Source organism: Schistocerca cancellata, chromosome 2 (assembly GCF_023864275.1).
Source record: "Schistocerca cancellata isolate TAMUIC-IGC-003103 chromosome 2, iqSchCanc2.1, whole genome shotgun sequence".
Lineage (NCBI taxonomy): Eukaryota > Metazoa > Arthropoda > Insecta > Orthoptera > Acrididae > Schistocerca > Schistocerca cancellata.
This window is the reverse complement of record NC_064627.1, coordinates 100,757,330-100,777,074: the sequence shown is the minus strand read 5'-3', so window position 1 is coordinate 100,777,074 and position 19,745 is coordinate 100,757,330. Positions and strand designations below refer to the sequence as shown.

Genomic DNA, 19,745 nt, shown 5'->3' with positions numbered 1-19,745 from the left:
CCACATAGATAATATTGTGGGGAAGGCGAGCCAAAGGTTGCGTTTCATTGGCAGGACACTTAGAAGATGCAACAAGTCCACTAAAGAGACAGCTTACACTACACTCGTTCGTTCTCTGTTAGAATGTTGCTCCGCGGTGTGGGATCCTTACCAGGTGGGATTGACGGAGGACATCGAAAGGGTGCAAGAAAGGGCAGCTCGTTTTATATTATCACGTAATAGGGGAGAGAGTGTGGCAGATATGATACGCGAGTTGGGATGGAAGTCATTAAAGCAGAGACATTTTTCGTCGCGGCGAGATCTATTTACGAAATTTCAGTCACCAACTTTCTCTTCCGAATGCGAAAATATTTTGTTGGGCCCAACCTACATAGGTAGGAATGATCATCAAAATAAAATAAGAGAAATCAGAGCTCGAACAGAAAGGTTTAGGTGTTCGTTTTTCCCGCGCGCTGTTCGGGAGTGGAATGGTAGGGAGATAGTATGATTGTGGTTCGATGAACCCTCTGCCAAGCACTTAAATGTGAATTGCAGAGTAATCATGTAGATGTAGATGTAGATACGTAACTTCTGAACTATTGCTTTCTTGGGATTTCCATTTTTGCTAAGATTGTTTTTGGTTAATCAAGTGCAGTAAGGGTGCGCCTACTATAGGACACACAGTGACCTCGATTTTGAGCGTTAAACTTGTAGCAGGTAGAAGTTGACTGCTCGCAGTGCCTAATGGTGATGCACATACGTCCTGCTGACAACAGCTGGAAAGCAAGTGAAAGGGAAGGAGAAGGGTGCCAATGAAACTTCGTTGAGCGAAAACATTGTTATTTAAAAATGAAAAACTTCAAATCTACAGGCTTACGGCGATATTCTATTTCAGAAAAAAGTTATCATGATACTGTCTTGTGTGTGTTGGTCTCTCAGGCGGGCTGACCCGTGGGATTCCGCCACGGTCTCTCGAGGTTTCATGCTGGTCTGTTGCTGCGCTTCTTGAGATCGAGCTCCAACTGCTCTTGTAGTCGGTTCAGCCGCTGGCGCACCAGTGGAGTGTGGTCGGAGAAGGAGTCCTTGATCCGTGTGGTGTTGGTGGTCGTGGTGGAGCGCTGGTAGCCGGGCGGTCGGCCGCTGCTGGGCCAGCACCACACCACACGAGACACCCTCGCCCGCAGACTGCTGCGCAGCTGGCCGTTGCACAGCACGAAGAACACGAACAGCGCCATCCTGCAGACAGCACGGAACCGTCACCTATCAGTGGTTGATATGATAGTTCTACCAGCGGACAAAGGCAACGCAACGGTTCTTCTGTCACGTGATGACTATCTGGGAAAGATGGATCTCTTACTTGAGGACTCAGCATACAGAACATTGCAGGACGATCCAACGGAACGGATAAAACGGAAGACGCTTTCACTCCTGAAGAAGAGTTCTTTACCTGACGACGTTCTCAAAAACTTCGTCCTGGTGCCGCCGTGCCACCGAGATTATACGGTCTACCCAAGATTCATAAGAAAGGGGTCCCGCTTCGTCCGATCGTGAGTAGTTTGGGTGCTCCTACCTACAATCTAGCCAAGTATTTAGCATCTGTTCTTGGCCCTCACGTCAGTAAATGCGAACATCACATTCCCAATTCTATGGTGTTTATTCAAAGATTTAAGTCCTTGTCTCTTAGTCCCTGGGATTTGCTTGTGAGCTTTGATGTCGCGTCGCTTTTTACCCGGGTTCCTCTGCGAGAATCCTTGCAATTAATTGGTGAGAAACTGGACGAGGAAACAACCAGGCTTTTTTCGCCATGTGCTGACGTCGACGTACTTTTTATTCAATGACAAATATTTTGAACAGACTGACGGAGTGGCTATGGAGAGCCCATTGTCCCCAATAGTCGCCAATCTTTTTATGGAAAATTTTGAGGACATGGCGCTGAAGACGGCGTCCTTAAAACCAACCTGTTTCTGGAGGTACGTTGACGATACGTTTATGGTGTGGCCTCATGGAAGAGAAGCTCTTGACCGCCTCCTAGATCATTTTAATTCCCTGCATCCTAGCATCAAGTTTACCATGGAGGTGGAAAGTGATGGAAAGCTTCCGTTTCTGGATGTTCTGGTGTACAGAAAGGATGATGGCACATTGGGACACAGTGTTTATCGAAAGCCTACGCACACGGACCGTTACCTGCATGCTTCTAGCTGTCATCCATCGTTCCAGCGTACGGGGGTCCTGCGGACGTTGGCGAGAAGAGCTTATGCCATTTCAGATGGAGAAAGCTTGACACAAGAATTGGACCATCTTAAGGTTGTGTTCAAGCAGAATGGCTATACAGATAAAAAGATCCGTCTTGGTTTCCAGTTTGGACCTTCGCCTGAACCACCAGAAGATACCTGCAAATCGGTGGCTTTTCTGCCTTTTGCAGGGAGCATTTCCTCGAAGATAGGAAGAATTCTGAAAAGATATCATATCAAAAGTATTTTTCGTCCGCCAGCCAAGATTAGAGCGCTTCTTGGCTCTGTTAAGGATGACTTGGGTTTCAGGAAGCCCGGTGTGTACAAGATCCCTTGCCACTGTGGGAAGGCTTATATTGGTCAGACAATCCGGACCATTCAGGACCGATGTGTTGAGCATCAGCGGCACACACGGCTGCTTCAACCTGAGAAATCTGCAGTGGCGGAGCACTGTCTCACCGAGGGACACAGAATGCTATATGACGAGACACAAATGGTTGTCCCTGCATCTCGCTATTGGGACTGCGTTTTAAAAGAATCCATAGAGATTCGTTTATCTGACAATCTTATTAATAGAGACAAGGGCTATCTATTAAGTAAGACTTGGGACCCGGTGTTATCTGACATTAAAGAACAACGGTCTGTGTTTCGATCGTCGGAATAAAACTTTAAAAAAATTTTTAAATTTTTGACAGCACCCAAATCTCGATTTCGCCTGCGCTAGAGGGCAGTTACGGCACCTTCTCGCGCACGCGTTGTGGGTCCTATGCGGCCTATATAGGGGCCGCCGCTTGCGCTGGAAAGTCAGTTCCGGCGAGATCGTGCACCAGCACCCTCACCTGAAGATGGCGGCCAGTTGGACCGCGGAAATATTGTGTCATGAAGACGTTATGATCCGGCTGCATACCCGAGAAGAATATTATCAATTATTACGCCGGGAAAGCCATCGTAGTCATATCAGTGGTTGAGTTTGTAATAAGCGAGGACAACAGGGTTGGGATACGATAGTGGAAAATGAAAAAAGTCACAAATATTGTACATGATTGTTTTATTGTCGTATTGTACTGGGCGATAAACTGCAGGGACGGACTGCTGACTGGAAATGGAGGAGAAAAGGTCGCATGAACATGTGTCTGGAAATGGTCGGTGTGCGTGCAAAGACAACGAATCGACCAGGAACACCGTACAAAGCTGCATCGCATCCACGTCACAGCAGATGTACAAAGTGGTATCCATGTGATGCAATGCACACGTTCACACGTCTCATTATAGATTGTTGTTGACAGAAATCCCGTAATTGTCATGGTCTGGTGCAAAAACCATAGACAAAACCCTTCCCCTGGGGGTAAGTCCGCTGCTGATAATGCTTGCACTCGTTGCAGGCGATAGGGATAGCAGCGGTTGTGATGCAGTATATACAGGGTGGTCCATTGAATATGACCGGGCCAAATATCTCACGAAATAAGAGTCAAACGAAAAAACTACAAAGAACGAAACTTGTCTAGCTTGAAGGGGGAAACCAGATGGTGCTATGGTTGGCCCGCTAGATGGCGCTGCCATAGGTCAAACGGATACCAACTGCGTTTTTAAAATAGGAACCCCCATTTTTTTATTACATATTTGTGTAGCACGTACAGAAATATGAACGTTTTAGTTGGACCACTTTTTTCGCTTTGTGATAGATAGCGCTGTAATAGTCCAAACATATGGCTCACAATTTCAGACGAACAGTTGGTAACAGGTAGGTTTTTTTAAATTAAAATACAGAACGTAGGTACGTTTGAACATTTTATTTCGGTTGTTCCAATGTGATACATGTACCTTTGTGAACTTACCATTTCTGAAAACGCATGCTGTAAACACCACATTAATGCAATAAATGCTCAAAATGATGTCCGTCAACCTCAATGCATTTGGCAATACGTGTAACGACATTCTTATCAACAGCGAGTAGTTCGCCTTCCGTAATGTTCGCACATGCATTGACAATGCGCTGACGCATGTTGTCAGGCGTTGTCGGTGGATCACGATAGCAAATATCCTTCAACTTTCCCCACAGAAAGAAATCCGGGGACGTCAGATCCGGTGAACGTGCGGGCCATGGTATGGTGTTTCGACGACCAATCCATCTGTCATGAAATATGCTATTCAATACCGCTTCAACCCCCACGCGAGCTATGTGCCGGACACCTATCATGTTGGAAGTACTTCGCCATTCTGTCATGCAGTGAAACATTGTGTAGTAACATCGGTAGAACATTACGTAGGAAATCAGCATACATTGCACCATTTAGATTGCCATCGATAAAATGGGGGCCAATTATCTTTCCTCCCATAATGCCGCACCATACATTAACCCACCAAGGTCGCTGATGTTCCACTTGTCGCAGCCATCGTGGATTTTTCGTTGCCCAATAGTGCATATTATGCCGGTTTACTTTACCGCTGTTGGTGAATGACTCTTCGTCGCTAAATAGAACGCGTGCAAAAAATCTGTCATCGTCCCGTAATTTCTCTTGTGCCCAGAGACAGAACTGTACTCGACGTTCAAAGTCGTTGCCATGCAGTTCCTGATGCCTAGAAATATGGTACGGTGCAATCGATGTTGATGTAGGCATTCTCAACGCCGACGTTTTTGAGATTTTCGATTCTTGCGCAATTTGTCTGCTACTGATGTGCGGATTAGCCGCGGCAGCTAAAACACCTACTTGGGCATCATCATTTGTTTCAGGTCGTGGTTGACGTTTCACATGTGGTTGAACATTTCCTGTTTCCTTAAATAACGTAACTATCCGACGAACGGTCCGGACACTTGGATGATGTCGTCCAGGATACCGAGCAGCATACATAGCACACGCCCGTTGGGCATTTTGATCACAATAGCCATACATCAACATGATATCGACCTTTCCCGCAATTGGTAAACGGTCCATTTTAACACGGGTAATGTATCACGAAGCAAATACCGTCCGAACTGGCGGAATGTTACGTGATACCACGTACTTGTACGTATGTGACTATTACAGCGCCATCTATCACTAAACGAAAAAAGTGGTCCAACTAAAACATTCATATTTCTTTACGTACTTCACGAATATGTAATAAAATGGGGGTTCCTATTTAAAAAAACGCAGTTGATATCCGTTTGACCTATGGCAGCGCCATCTAGCGGTCCAACCATAGCGTCATCTGGTTTCCCCCTTCAAGCTAGACGAGTTTCGTTCTTTGTAGTTTTTCCGTTTGATGCTTATTTCGTGAGATATTTGGCCCGGTCACTATCAATGGACCGCCCTGTATATAAACGTAGTTTGGCTTCCACCATCTTGGCGTTCCACTTGCCTGGACCTTTTACTGGGGTTCGTCACAATATCCCTTAGCACCTGGTCCTCTAAATCTGGTATTCGCACGGTCCGCGGCCTCCCTCCATGTTTGTCTGTCCGAGAGGTCCCATGATCACACAAACGCACAAAAGTGGTTTGAAATGTTGTGTGATGTGGTTGGCGTCTGTGAAGGTACTTCCTTCTTTCCACGAACAATACGAGACTGGAATAGAAGGGAGAACCGATAGAGGTACTGAAGGTACCCTCCGCCACGCACCGTCAGGTGGCTTGCGGAGTATGGATGTAGATGTAGATGTAGATGTACTTGTTTTGGTATACCCGCGCTGCCTTTCGATCGTTTCCATCTGCTTGGCCGTACACAAACACCATCTCGACTTGTTTCCAACATGAATAACGGACCATTCAACTGCTTACAGTATTTTGTGTCAATCGCCGCTGCAAAACACAAAGAACTCACGGCGCATGGCCACAGGAACTTTCATTCGTCAGAGTCAGTCACCGTGACAACTATGCATTTCCCAACACATGTTCATAGGACCTTTGTTCCTCCTTTTCCAGTCAGGAATCCGTCCCTGGAGTTTGTTGGTTTTATTTATGTTCACCCTGTACATAGTTTTAAAATAATCGCATACATTTGGAAAAAAATGGTTCAAATGGTTCAAATGGCTCTGGGCACTATAGGACTTAACATCTGAGGTCATCAGTCCCCTAGAACTTAGAACTACTTAAACCTAACTAACCTAAGGACATCACACACATCCATGCCCGAGGCAGGATTCGAACCTGCGACCGTAGCGGGCGCGCGGTTCCAGACTGAAGCGCCTAGAGCCGCTCGGCCACAACGGCCGGCCATACATTTGGAAGGCGTAGGTAACATTCCCTTGGAATTTCTAAAATCATTGTGACAAGGACCAAGCAAATGGCAATTCAGCTTTGTAGAATCTAAGAGCCTGGAGAAATACCATCACATTTTCGAAGAAGTATTATCCACAGAGTGACAAAGATAGGAAGGGAAGAGACTGCAAGTACCCTCGCACGGTGTAATAACACATTTGCATATTGGCAATGAGACGTGAAACTGAGATGAAATTTTATAGTGTCAGTTTTATTAAACTATCCTTGTAACAGCTGTAGATAAACGAATTAAGCCCTGATACCCAGACCTCCCGCCCCATGAACCATGGACCTTGCCGTTGGTGGGGAGGCTTGCGTGCCTCAGCGATACACATGGCCGTACCGTAGGTGCAACCACAACGGAGGGGTATCTGTTGAGAGGCCAGACAAACATGTGGTTCCTGAAGAGGGGCAGCAGCCTTTTCAGTAGTTGCAGGGGCAACAGTCTGGAGATTGACTGATCTGGCCTTGTAACATTAACCAAAACGGCCTTGCTGTGCTGGTACTGCGAACGGCTGAAAGCAAGGGGAAACTACAGCCGTAATTTTTCCCGAGGACATGCAGCTCTACTGTATGATTAAATGATGATGGCGTCCTCTTGGGTAAAATATTCCGGAGGTAAAATAGTCCCCCATTCGGATCTCCGGGCGGGGACTACTCAAGAGGACGTCGTTATCAGGAGAAAGAAAACTGGCGTTCTACGGATCGGAGCGTGGAATGTCAGATCACTTAATCGGGCAGGTAGGTTAGAAAATTTAAAAAGGGAAATGGATAGGTTAAAGTTAGATATAGTGGGAATTAGTGAAGTTCGGTGGCAGGAGGAACAAGACTTTTGGTCAGGTGATTACAGGGTTATAAATACAAAATCAAATAGGGGTAATGCAGGAGTAGGTTTAATAATGAATAAAAAAATAGGAGTGCGGGTTAGCTACTACAAACAGCATAGTGAACGCATTATTGTGGCCAAGATAGACACAAAGCCCATGCCTACTACAGTAGTACAAGTTTATATGCCAACTAGCTCTGCAGATGATGAAGAAATAGATGAAATGTATGACGAGATAAAAGAAATTATTCAGGTAGTGAAGGGAGACGAAAATTTAATAGTGATGGGTGACTGGAATTCGTCAGTAGGAAAAGGGAGAGAAGGAAACATAGTAGGTGAATATGGATTGGGGGGAAGGAATGAAAGAGGAAGCCGCCTTGTAGAATTTTGCACAGAGCATAACTTAATCATAGCTAACACTTGGTTCAAGAATCATGAAAGGAGGCTGTATACATAGAAGAAGCCTGGAGATACTGACAGGTTTCAGATAGATTATATAATGGTAAGACAGAGATTTAGGAACCAGGTTTTAAATTGTAAGACATTTCCTGGGGCAGATGTAGATTCTGACCACAATCTATTGGTTATGAACTGCAGATTGAAACTGAAGAAACTGCAAAAAGGTGGGAATTTAAGGAGATGGGACCTGGATAAACTGAAAGAACTAGAGGTTGTAGAGAGTTTCAGGGAGAGCATTAGGGAACAATTGACAGGAATGGGGGAAAGAAATACAGTAGAAGAAGAATGGGTAGCTCTGAGGGATGAAGTGGTGAAGGCAGCAGACGATCAAGTAGGTAAAAAGACGCGGGCTAATAGAAATCCTTGGGTAACAGAAGAAATATTGAATTTAATTGATGAAAGGAGAAAATATAAAAATGCAGTAAATGAAGCAGGCAAAAAGGAATATAAACGTCTCAAAAATGAAATCGACAGGAAGTGCAAAATGGCTAAGCAGGGGTGGCTAGAGGACAAATGTAAGGATGTAGAAGCTTGTCTCACTAGGGGTAAGATAGATACTGCCTACGGGAAAATTAAAGAGACCTTTGGAGAGAAGAGAACCACTTGTATGAATATCAAGAGCTCAGATGGCAACCCAGTTCTAAGCAAAGAAGGGAAAGTAGAAAGGTGGAAGGAGTATATAGAGGGTTTATACAAGGGCGATGTACTTGAGGACAATATTATGGAAATGGAAGAGGATGTAGATGAAGATGAAATGGGAGATAAGATACTTCGTGAAGAGTTTGACAGAGCACTGAAAGACCTGAGTCGAAACAAGGCCCCGGGAGTAGACAACATTCCATTAGAACTACTGATGGCCTCAGGAGAGCCAGTCATGACAAAACTCTACCATCTGGTGAGCACGATGTATGAGACAGGCGAAATACCCTCAGACTTCAAGAAGAATATAATAATTCCAATCCCAGAGAAAGCAGGTGTTGACAGATGTGAAAGTTACCGAACTATCAGTTTAATAAGTCACAGCTGCAAAATACTAACGCGAATTCTTTACAGACGAATGGAAAAACTGGTAGAAGCCGACCTCGGGGAAGATCAGTTTGGATTCCGTAGAAATGTTGGAACACGTGAGGCAATACTGACCTTACGACTTATCTTGGAAGAAAGATTAAGAAAAGGCAAACCTACGTTTCTAGCATTTGTAGACTTAGAGAAAGCTTTTGATAATGTTGACTGGAATACTCTCTTTCAAATTCTGAAGGTGGCAGGGGTAAAATACAGGGAGCGAAAGGCTATTTACAATTTGTACAGAAACCAGATGGGAGTTATAAGAGTCGAGGGGCATGAAAGGGAAGCAGTGGTTGGGAAAGGAGTGAGACAGGGTTGTAGCCTCTCCCCGATGTTATTCAATCTGTATATTGAGCAAGCAGTAAAGGAAACAAAAGAAAAATTCGGAGTAGGTATTAAAATTCATGGAGAAGAAGTAAAAACTTTGAGGTTCGCCGATGACATTGTAATTCTGTCAGAGACAGCAAAGGACTTGGAAGAGCAGTTGAACGGAATGGACAGTGTCTTGAAAGGAGGATATAAGATGAACATCAACAAAAGCAAAACGAGGATAATGGAATGTAGTCAAATTAAGTCGGGTAATGCTGAGGGAATTAGATTAGGAAATGAGACACTTAAGGTAGAAAAGGAGTTTTGCTATTTAGGGAGTAAAATAACCGATGATGGTCGAAGTAGAGAGGATATAAAATGTAGACTGGCAATGGCAAGGAAAGCGTTTCTGAAGAAGAGAAATTTGTTAACATCGAATATAGATTTAGGTGTCAGGAAGTCGTTTCTGAAAGTATTTGTATGGAGTGTAGCCATGTATGGAAGTGAGACATGGACGATAACTAGTTTGGACAAGAAGAGAATAGAAGCTTTCGAAATGTGGTGCTACAGAAGAATGCTGAAGATAAGGTGGGTAGATCACGTAACTAATGAGGAGGTATTGAATAGGATTGGGGAGAAGAGAAGTTTATGGCACAAGTTGACTAGAATAAGGGATCGGTTGGTAGGACATGTTCTGAGGCATCGAGGGATCACAAATTTAGCATTGGAGGGCAGCGTGGAGGGTAAAAATCGTAGAGGGAGACCAAGAGATCAATACACTAAGCAGATTCAGAAGGATGTAGGTTGCAGTAGGTACTGGGAGATGAAGACGCTTGCACAGGATAGAGTAGCATGGAGAGCTGCATCAAACCAGTCTCAGGACTGAAGACCACAACAACAACACCCAGACCTCCAGATGTCAGGCGCGCAGATCGGTACCGGTCGTTATGTGTCGACAGAGTGTCAACCAAAACACCGATTTAGTTCGTGCTGTGTGCTTCGTCCAGTGTAATATGCGTAAACGGTAATTAAAAGTAACACCAGAGGTAAGGAGCACAAGAAAAGCGTATCTGTGAGTGATTTTATTGCGGTTTTCGCGTGGGTGAGTAGGTATAGCGTTCGGATGTCGTACTACAGGTCCCCCGTTCTAACCACTCTGATGAGAATTTTGTTTTACTTTTTACGCTGGAAACTGTTATATGGGTGAACATTTTCCTGATATGTAAAAGGACGTTTCGGAGTTTGTATAAATGTTCTTTTGGCAGTCTGCTTTCGCTTCGTTTTTTGAACATTTTGTACTTATTATTGATCTTAATATTTTGTTTACTTTTAATTATTATTACTACTGTTACTTCCGCTCGTGTGATGCAGTTGTTTCTTTATTTTTCTGTTCTGATTGTACATTCTGTGAAACTACAAATGTAGTTTACTACTTTCGAAGAAACGAAGCGAAAGCAGACTGCCAGGAGAACATTACTGTAAACTCCAAACAGCCCTTTTACGTGTTATATACACGTAGTTCCATATAACATTTTCACGCATAATACAGTGAATAAATTTGTTGTTACTGGAGTTTGAATCCTGGACCCTTCGTACAAGGATCTAACGCTCTACCAACTTCCACACGGAAGCAAAATGTGTTAGTTGCCTACAGTTATGCTTTTGATGTGCTCCGTAGTTCTGGTGTTGCTTTTAATTAATGTTTACGCTCGTTCAGCTGGACGGCAACACACAGTACGAACTAAATCGGAGATTTGGTTGCTACTCTATCAACATACAACGTTTGGTACCGATCTGAGTGACTGACATACGGAGGTTTCGTACGTACACACATCAGGATAACTGGCAGAGAATCATTATCAGCTGCAAGAAAGAAGCTCTCTGAAATGCAGGGTATTCTGAAAGAAGATGCATAACGGAGACTGTAACGTTTGTCTTCCTCTGAAGACGAAAACAGACATCGAGGAGTAGGCATAAAATTTGCTGTTGTTGAAAAGCCGTCATTGAAACTTTTTTAAAAGATAGAAATTTATTTAAGTAATAAGGTGTATAAAACTCAGCTTAAATGTAATTAAATGTGAGTAAAGGCCACAAGAATATTAAATAAATTACAGTCTGTGATAAGGTGAGTTGTTTTCCATTATAGTCCGATAAAAGTTACTTGGTAGTTGACACTTCGCACGCTGCAGTTATTTTCCACCAGTCAAAGCTCTCTTGAACCATAGCTTTTGCCAAACTGCCACAACAGTTGGTCAGTTCACTTCCAATTCCTCGTCCGACGTCCTTTCTTGAGGTGTTTGGATCCCAAATCATGGATCTGGCACTTTTATTTCGTATTTCATAGCCAAAAAGTTGACATTGAGCGTTACAAAACGCGTTCTTTGTTCAGTTCAGTCATTGCTCACTTAAAAACAGCAGTCGGCAGAGCATCTTGGATTTTCGACATACCTAGCGGTAACCACTCCCAACATTGTTTCACTTTACATATTAAGAACATTTATGAAGCAACCCGCCATATTTGTGTTTTTGCTATAATCGAGTGGTAGCTGGCAGCCGATGTGGCAACTCCATAGTGGGAAGAGACAGACGTCAACTATGAAGTAAATTTAGTCAGACTATAGCAACGGATTTTACTGGGATGTGTAAGTGTTTATATGTGTACACACAGACACTCATCTCCCTTGATGAATGAGTGCCGATTCGAACCTGTGCGTGATCCAGCTCTATTGAAAGGGGGCGCCTTTCATCGGTACTCTTTTAATTTTATCAGTAACTTTCCCCTAATCTGACGCCAAGAATCGTCGGAATGTACTATTTGACCCACCCCATGTCCAAGTCTGTCTACAGCGAAGCTGTATAATTAGAAAATGTTTCAGAGAAATACGGAGTCTAGCAGCATCTGTGGCATGGAGCAGAAGTGAGCTGCAACTTTCCAACACAATTCTCTTTCAGATTACGGTGACTGAAAATTCAAGTAATGTAGAAACACTTTCAAAACTTGCAAGGTAAACTCAGTCCTGATGAATGATATATAGACATTCAAGAGGCTACATAGACTTCGTAGTATTACACATTCAACACAGCAAAAGTATTTAAAACTTTATTAATTTATGAATAGTAAGTAAGTATACAACCATCAAAACAACCAGCTTAGCAGATCTTGCGCCACATTGCTAAGGGGGACCACATGTAGAAGAAGGGAGATGAAAATTGGTGATTAAATGTTCAAATGTGTGTGAAATCTTATGGGACTTAACTGCTAAGGTCATCAGCCCCTAAGCTTACACACTACTTAACCTAAATTATCCTAAGGACAAACACACACACCCATTCCCGAGGGAGGACTCGAACGTCCGCCGGGACCAGCCGCACAGTCCGTGACTGCAGTGCCTAAGACCGCTCGGCTAATCCCGCGCGGCAGAATTGGTTACCTTTTACATGAAGATCAGTCTGGTGTTAGGAAAGGTAACAGGAACATAAAGATATTTCCGACGTTGCACTTGATAAAGGGAGCAAGACTTAAGAAAAGTTAAACTTTTGTTGGAGTTGTCGGCCTTGAAAACGTGTTATACAATTTAAAATGGTGTAAGATGTTCAAAACTCATGTTTTCCAAAATACTGTAAGATGCCCAAAGTACTTAAAAATGGAGGCATATATTACAGTGAAAGATGCGTGACGTACAATATATACGCAACAATTAAGGTGTGCTTCCACAGCTGAAACGTCAGCGTGGTTGACTGAAATGTGGAGAACTTGGGCTCGAGTCCGGCTACTGCCAGGGATTTTGTCGTTGGTGAGAAGACTGGAACGAGGTACATTCAGCCTTGTGACGCCAATTGAAGAGCTCCTTGACCAATTAGTAGCGGCTACCGGCCACGGACATTGAAAATGGCAGGGAGAACAGAGTGTTTCCAATAACGCCAATGGAAAGGATGACACGGTGGTCGGTCGGTATTGGAGGTCCCACCAGGACCTGTGGACGGAGTTTTTTGACAAGAACGAAGTGGAAAAAATAGGAATGGAGACGTAAAAGGAAGTACTTTCTCCCATAATGTTCAATCTGTATGTAGAAACAATGACAAAAATAAAACATCGACTCAGGAAAGGGATTAAAATTGAAGGTGAAAGAAAATCAGTGATAAGATTCGCTGATGACACTACGATCTTCGTGAAAGTGAGGAAGAGTCACATGACATATTGAATGGAATGAGCAGCCTACTGAGCACGGAATATTTCCTGGAGGTAAACCAAGGAAAGACTAAAGTAATGAGGAGTAGAGAAATGCGATTAGCGATAAATTTACATCAAAACTGCGAAGCCCGAAGTAGACAAAGCGAAGGAATTCTGCTGTCTTGCTACTAAAATAACACATAACGGTCAAAGTAAGATGGCAGGCTAGCACAGGACAAATTTCTGAGAACGTGCGTATGGAGCACAATGTCCTGTGCTAGTGAATCATGGACTCTGGAGAAACCAGAAGAGAACCGAAGCGTTTGAGCCGCGGTACCATAGATGCATATGGAAAATACTAACAAGTAGAAGGAAGACAATGAAAGGACATGTGCTCATACATCAGGAAAGAACTATCATAACAGCAAAAGGAGCTGTAGTTGGTCAAAACTGTTGCGGAAGACGGAGACTGGAATACAGTCAACAAGTAATTGAGGATAAGGGTACATGTGCCACTCTGTGATGAAGAGGTTGGGACCAAGGAGGAATTCATGGCAGACCACTTCAAACCAGTCAGGAGACCCATGTCTCAATAAAGTCATAAGTAAGATGAAACAAAAAAAACCGTCAGGAAGGTTATGCAATAGATTCCAGTCTTTTCTTTTTTTCTTTCTTTTTGGTCATCAGTCTACTGACTGGTTTGATGCGGCCCGCCACAAATTCCTTTCCTGTGCTAACCTCTTCATCTCAGAGTAGCACTTGCAACCTATGTCCTCAATTATTTGCTTGACGTATTCCAATCTCTTACTTCCTCTACAGTTTTTGCCCTCTACAGCTCCCTCTAGTACCATGGAAGTTATTCCCTCATGTCTTAGCAGATGTCCTATCATCCTGTCCCTTCTCCTTATCAGTGTTTTCCACATATTCCTTTCCTCTCCGATTCTGCGTAGAAGCTCCTCATTCCTTACCTTATCAGTCCACCTAATTTTCAACATTCGTCTATAGCACCACATCTCAAATGCTTCGATTCTCTTCTGTTCCGGTTTTCCCAAAGTCCATGTTTCACTACCATACAATGCTGTACTCCAGACGTACATCCTCAGAAATTTCTTCCTCAAATTAAGGCCGGTATTTGATATTAGTAGACTTCTCTTGGCCAGAAATGCCTTTTTTGCCATAGCGAGTCTGCTTTTGATGTCCTCCTTGCTCCGTCCGTCATTGGTTATTTTACTGCCTAGGTAACAGAATTCCTTAACTTCATTGACTTCGTGACCATCAATCCTGATGTTAAGTTTCTCGCTGTTCTCATTTCTACTACTTCTAATTACCTTCGTCTTTCTCCGATTTACTCTCAAACCATACTGTGTACTCATTAGACTGTTCATTCCGTTCAGCAGATCATTTAATTCTTCTTCACTTTCACTCAGGATAGCAATGTCATCAGCGAATCGTATCATTGATATCCTTTCACCTTGTATTTTAATTCCACTCCTGAACCTTCCTTTATTTCCATCATTGCTTCCTCGATGTACAGATTGAAGAGTAGGGGCGAAAGGCTACAGCCTTGTCTTACACCCTTCTTAATACGAGCACTTCGTTCTTGATCGTCCACTCTTATTATTCCGTCTTGGTTGTTGTACATATTGTATATGACCCGTCTCTCCCTATAGCTTACCCCTACTTTTTTCAGAATCTCGAACAGCATGCACCATTTTATATTGTCGAACGCTTTTTCCAGGTCGACAAATCCTATGAAAGTGTCTTGATTTTTCTTTAGCCTTGCTTCCATTATTAGCCGTAACGTGAGAATTGCCTCTCTCGTCCCTTTACTTTTTCTAAAGCCAAACTGATCGTCACCTAGCGCATTCTCAATTTTCTTTTCCATTCTTCTGTATTTTATTCTTGTAAGCAGCTTCGATGCATGAGCTGTTAAGCTGATTGTGCGATAATTCTCGCACTTGTCAGCTCTTGCCGTCTTCGGAATTGTGTGGATGATGTTTTTCCGAAAGTCAGATGGTATATGGCCAGACTCATATATTCTACACACCAACGTGAATAGTCGTTTTGTTGTCACTTCCCCCAATGATTTTAGAAATTCTGATGGAATGTTATCTATCCCTTCTGCCTTATTTGACCGTAAGTCCTCCGAAGCTCTTTTAAATTGCGATTCTAATACTGGATCCCCTATCTCTTCTAAATCGACTCCTGTTTCGTCTTCTATCACATCAGACAAATCTTCACCCTCATAGAGGCTTTCAATGTATTCTTTCCACCTATCTGCTCTCTCCTCTGCATTTAACAGTGGAATTCCCGTTGCACTCTTAATGTTACCACCGTTGCTTTTAATGTCACCAAAGGTCGTTTTGACTTTCCTGTATGCTGAGTCTGTCCTTCCGACAATCATATCTTTTTCGATGTCTTCACATTTTTCCTGCAGCCATTTCGTCTTAGCTTCCCTGCACTTCCTATTTATTTCATTCCTCAGCGACTTGTATTTCTGTATTCCTGATTTTCCCGGAACATGTTTGTACTTCCTCCTTTCATCAATCAACTCAAGTATTTCTTCTGTTACCCATGGTTTCATCGCAGCTACCTTCTTTGTAGCCATGTTTTCCTTCCGAACTTCTGTGATGGCCCATTTTAGAGATGTCCATTCCTCTTCAACTGTACTGCTTACAGCGCTATTCCTTATTGCTGTATCTATAGCGTTAGATAACTTCAAACGTATCTCGTCATTCCTTAGTACTTCCGTATCCCGCTTCTTTGCGTATTGATTCTTCCTGACTAATGTCTTGAACTTCAGCCTACTCTTCATCACTACTATATTGTGATCTGAGTCTATATCTGCTCCTGGGTACGCCTTACAATCCAGTATCTGATTTCGGAATCTCTGTCTGACCATGATGTAATCTAATTGAAATCTTCCCGTATCTCCCGGCCTTTTCCAAGTATACCTCCTCCTCTTGTGATTCTTGAACAGGGTATTCGCTATTACTAGCTGAAACTTGTTACAGAACTCAAATAGTCTTTCTCCTCTTTCATTCCTTGTCCCAAGCCCATATTCTCCTGTAACCTTTTCTTCTACTCCTTCCCCTACAACTGCATTCCAGTCGCCCATGACTATTAGATTTTCGTCCCCCTTTACATACTGCATTACCCTTTCAATATCCTCATACACTTTCTCTATCTGTTCATCTTCAGGTTGCGACGTCAGCATGTATACCTGAACTATCGTTGTCGGTGTTGGTCTGCTGTCGATTCTGATTAGAACAACCCTGTCAATGAACTGTTCACAGTAACACACCCTCTGCCCTACCTTCCTATTCATAACGAATCCTACACCTGTTATACCATTTTCTGCTGCTGTTGATATTACCCGATACTCATCTGACCAGAAATCCTTGTCTTCCTTCCACTTCACTTCACTGACCCCTATTATATCTAGATTGAGCCTTTGCATTTCCCTTTTCAGATTTTCTAGTTTCCCTGCCACGTTTAAGCTTCTGACATTCCACGCCCCGACTCGTAGAACGTTATCCTTTCGTTGATTATTCAATCTTTTTCTCATGGTAACCTCCCCCTTGGCAGTCCCCTCCCGGAGATCCGAATGGGGGACTATTCCGGAATCTTTTGCCAATGGAGAGATCATCATGACACTTCTTCAATTACAGGCCACATGTCCTGTGGATACACGTTACGTGTCTTTAATGCAGTGGATTCCATTGCTTTCTGCATCCTCATGTCGTTGATCATTGCTGATTCTTCCGCCTTTAGTGGGAATTTCCCACCCCTAGGACAAGAGAGTGCCCTGAACCTCTATCCGCTCCTCCGCCCTCTTTGACATGGCCGTTGGCAGAATGAGGCTGAATTCTTATGCCGGAAGTCTTAGGCCGCCAATGCTGATTACTGATCAAAATTTAGGCAGTGGCGGGGATCGAACCCGGGACCGAAGACGTTTTGATTATGAATCAAAGACGCTACCCCTAGACCACGGGTCAGTCTTACAAACGCATATAGACAGTGGCTTGTAGAAGACAACTGGGACTAAAACATTATTTATTAGACGAGTGGCACTCTGAGCTGCATTTACACTGAAAGGGCCAAAGAAACTGGTACACCTGCCTAATATCGTGTAGGTCCCCCTTGAGCACGCAGTAGTGCCGCAACACGACCTGTCATGGACTCGACTAATGTCTGAAGTAGTGCTGGAGGGAACTAACACCACTAATCCCGGAGGGCTGCCCATAAATCCGAATGAGTACGAGGGGTTAGAGGTCTCTTCTGAACAGCACGTTGCAAGGCATCCCAGGCATGCTCAACAATGATCCTGTCTGGGGAGTTCGGTGGCCAGTGGAAGTGTATAAATTCAGAATAGTGTTCCTGGAGCCACTCTGTAGCAATTCTGGACGTGTGGGGTGTTGCACTGTCCTGCTGGAATTGCCCAAGTTCGTCGAAATGCACAATCAACACGAATGGATGCAGGTGGTTTGGTTTGGTTTCGTCTTTGGGAGAAGAGACTTTTCTGCGAGCTCATCGGTCTCATCAGAATAGGGAAGGATGGGGAAGGAAGTCGGCCGTGCCCTTTCAAAGGAACCATCCTAGCATTTGCCTGGAGCGATTTAGGGAAATCACAGAAAACCTAAATCAGGATGGCCGGACGCGGGATTGAACCGTCGTCCTCCCGAATGCGAGTCCAGTGTGGTAGCCACTGCGCCACCTCGCTCGGTAATGCAGGTGGTCAGACAGAATGCCTGTCAGAGTCGTATGTAGACGTATCAGGGGTTCCATATCACTCCAACTGCAATCACTCCACACCATTACAGAGCCACCACCAGCCTGAACAGTCCTTTGCTGATACACAAGGTACATCGATTCATGAGGTTGTCCCCATTCCCGTACACGTCCATCCGCTCCATACAATTTGAAACGGACTCGTCCGACAAGACAACATGTTTCCCATCATCAACAGTCCAATGTCGGTATTGACTGGCTGTGGTGAGGCGTAAAGCTATGTGTCTGGCAGTCATCAAGGGTACACGAGTAGGTCTTCGGCTCCGAAAGCCCATATCGATGATTTTTGGTTGAATGGTTCGCACGCTGACACTTGTTGATGACCCAGCACTGAAATCTGCAGCAATTTGCTGATTGGTTGCATTTCTGTCACGTTGAACGATTCTCTTCAGTCGTCGTTGCTCCAGCACCACGTTCAAACTCACTTAAATCTTGATAATCTGCCATTGCAGCAACAGTAACCGATCTAACAACTGCACCAGACAATTGTTGTCTTACACAGGCGTTACCGACCGCAGAGACGTATTCTACCTGTTTACATATCTCTGTATTTGAATACGTATGCATGTACCAGTTTCTTTGGCGCTTCACCTTTGTTGTTCAACAAAAGCGTTGTAGAGACTTCATAAATGTTCGCCAAAGCTTCATTACCTATATCTGGTTTTTAGAAGAGATAAAAACGTGAGATTTGGCACATATACAAAACAGATTACTAAGACCTTTTATCACATAGTGGAATATTCCTATTGAATATGTAAAAAAACTGATTTTGTTGTACAACTGGACAGTGAAACAACCATTGGTGACTAAATGTTTGGACGACCACGACTCGTCACAGAAAGTGGGCTTCGGGGCACATCTTTCATCGTACATTGTTAAACACGGAGCTCTGCAGCAGACCACACCCTATGTGATCACATGTCGACCTAACGACATTGTCAGTTACTACTGCGGTGGGTACAGGACCATCGGGAGTCGACCGTCGATCAAAGGAAACTTGTCAGCTCTTCCGACGATTCACACTTTTGCTACACTAGATCGATGGTCGTCTTCACAAACGCCACCATCGAGGTGAACGGCGGCTCGAAACGTGCAGCGCGCCACGGAAGCCGGCTGGTAAGAGCAGTATTATGCTGTGGGCGACATTACCCTGTGCTTGTATGGGATCTGTGGTGGTAATCGACGACACGCTGACAGCTGCGAGCCACCTCGGTCCCTTCGTGCTTAATGTCTTCCCCAAAGGCGATGTCATCTTTCAGGAGTATAACTGTCCGCCTCTCGGAGCCAGAACCATGTTACAGTGCCGGCCGGTGTGGCCGTGCTGTTCTAGGCGCTTCAGTCTGGAAACGCGTGACCGCTACGGTCGCAGGTTCGAATCCTGCCTCGGGCATGGATGTGTGTGATGTCCTTAGGTTAGTTAGGTTTAAGTAGTTCTAAGTTCTAGGGGACTGATGACCACAGATGTTGGGTTCCCGGGTTCGATTCCCGGCGGGGTCAGGGGTTTTCTCTGCCTCGTGATGGCTGGGTGTTGTGTGCTGTCCTTAGGTTAGTTAGGTTTAAGTAGTTCTAAGTTCTAGGGGACTGATGACCATAGATGTTAAGTCCCATAGTGCTCAGAGCCATTTGAACCATTTTTTTGAACAACAGATGTTAAGTCCCATAGTGCTCAGAGCCATTTG

At 44.1% G+C, this 19,745-nt stretch overlaps 1 protein-coding gene across 1 annotated transcript in view; it reads right to left on the bottom strand.

Annotated features, from left to right (window-relative positions):
- Positions 1-853: 853 nt before the first annotated feature.
- LOC126151236 (uncharacterized) overlaps positions 854-19,745 on the bottom strand; it is a 349,750-nt gene continuing 330,858 nt past the window's right edge. Inside the window, exon 14 of the mRNA XM_049915929.1 lies at positions 854-1,215. Coding sequence (XP_049771886.1) covers positions 960-1,215 — 256 coding nt within the window. The 3' untranslated portion in view covers positions 854-959. The remainder of the gene's footprint in view (positions 1,216-19,745) is intronic.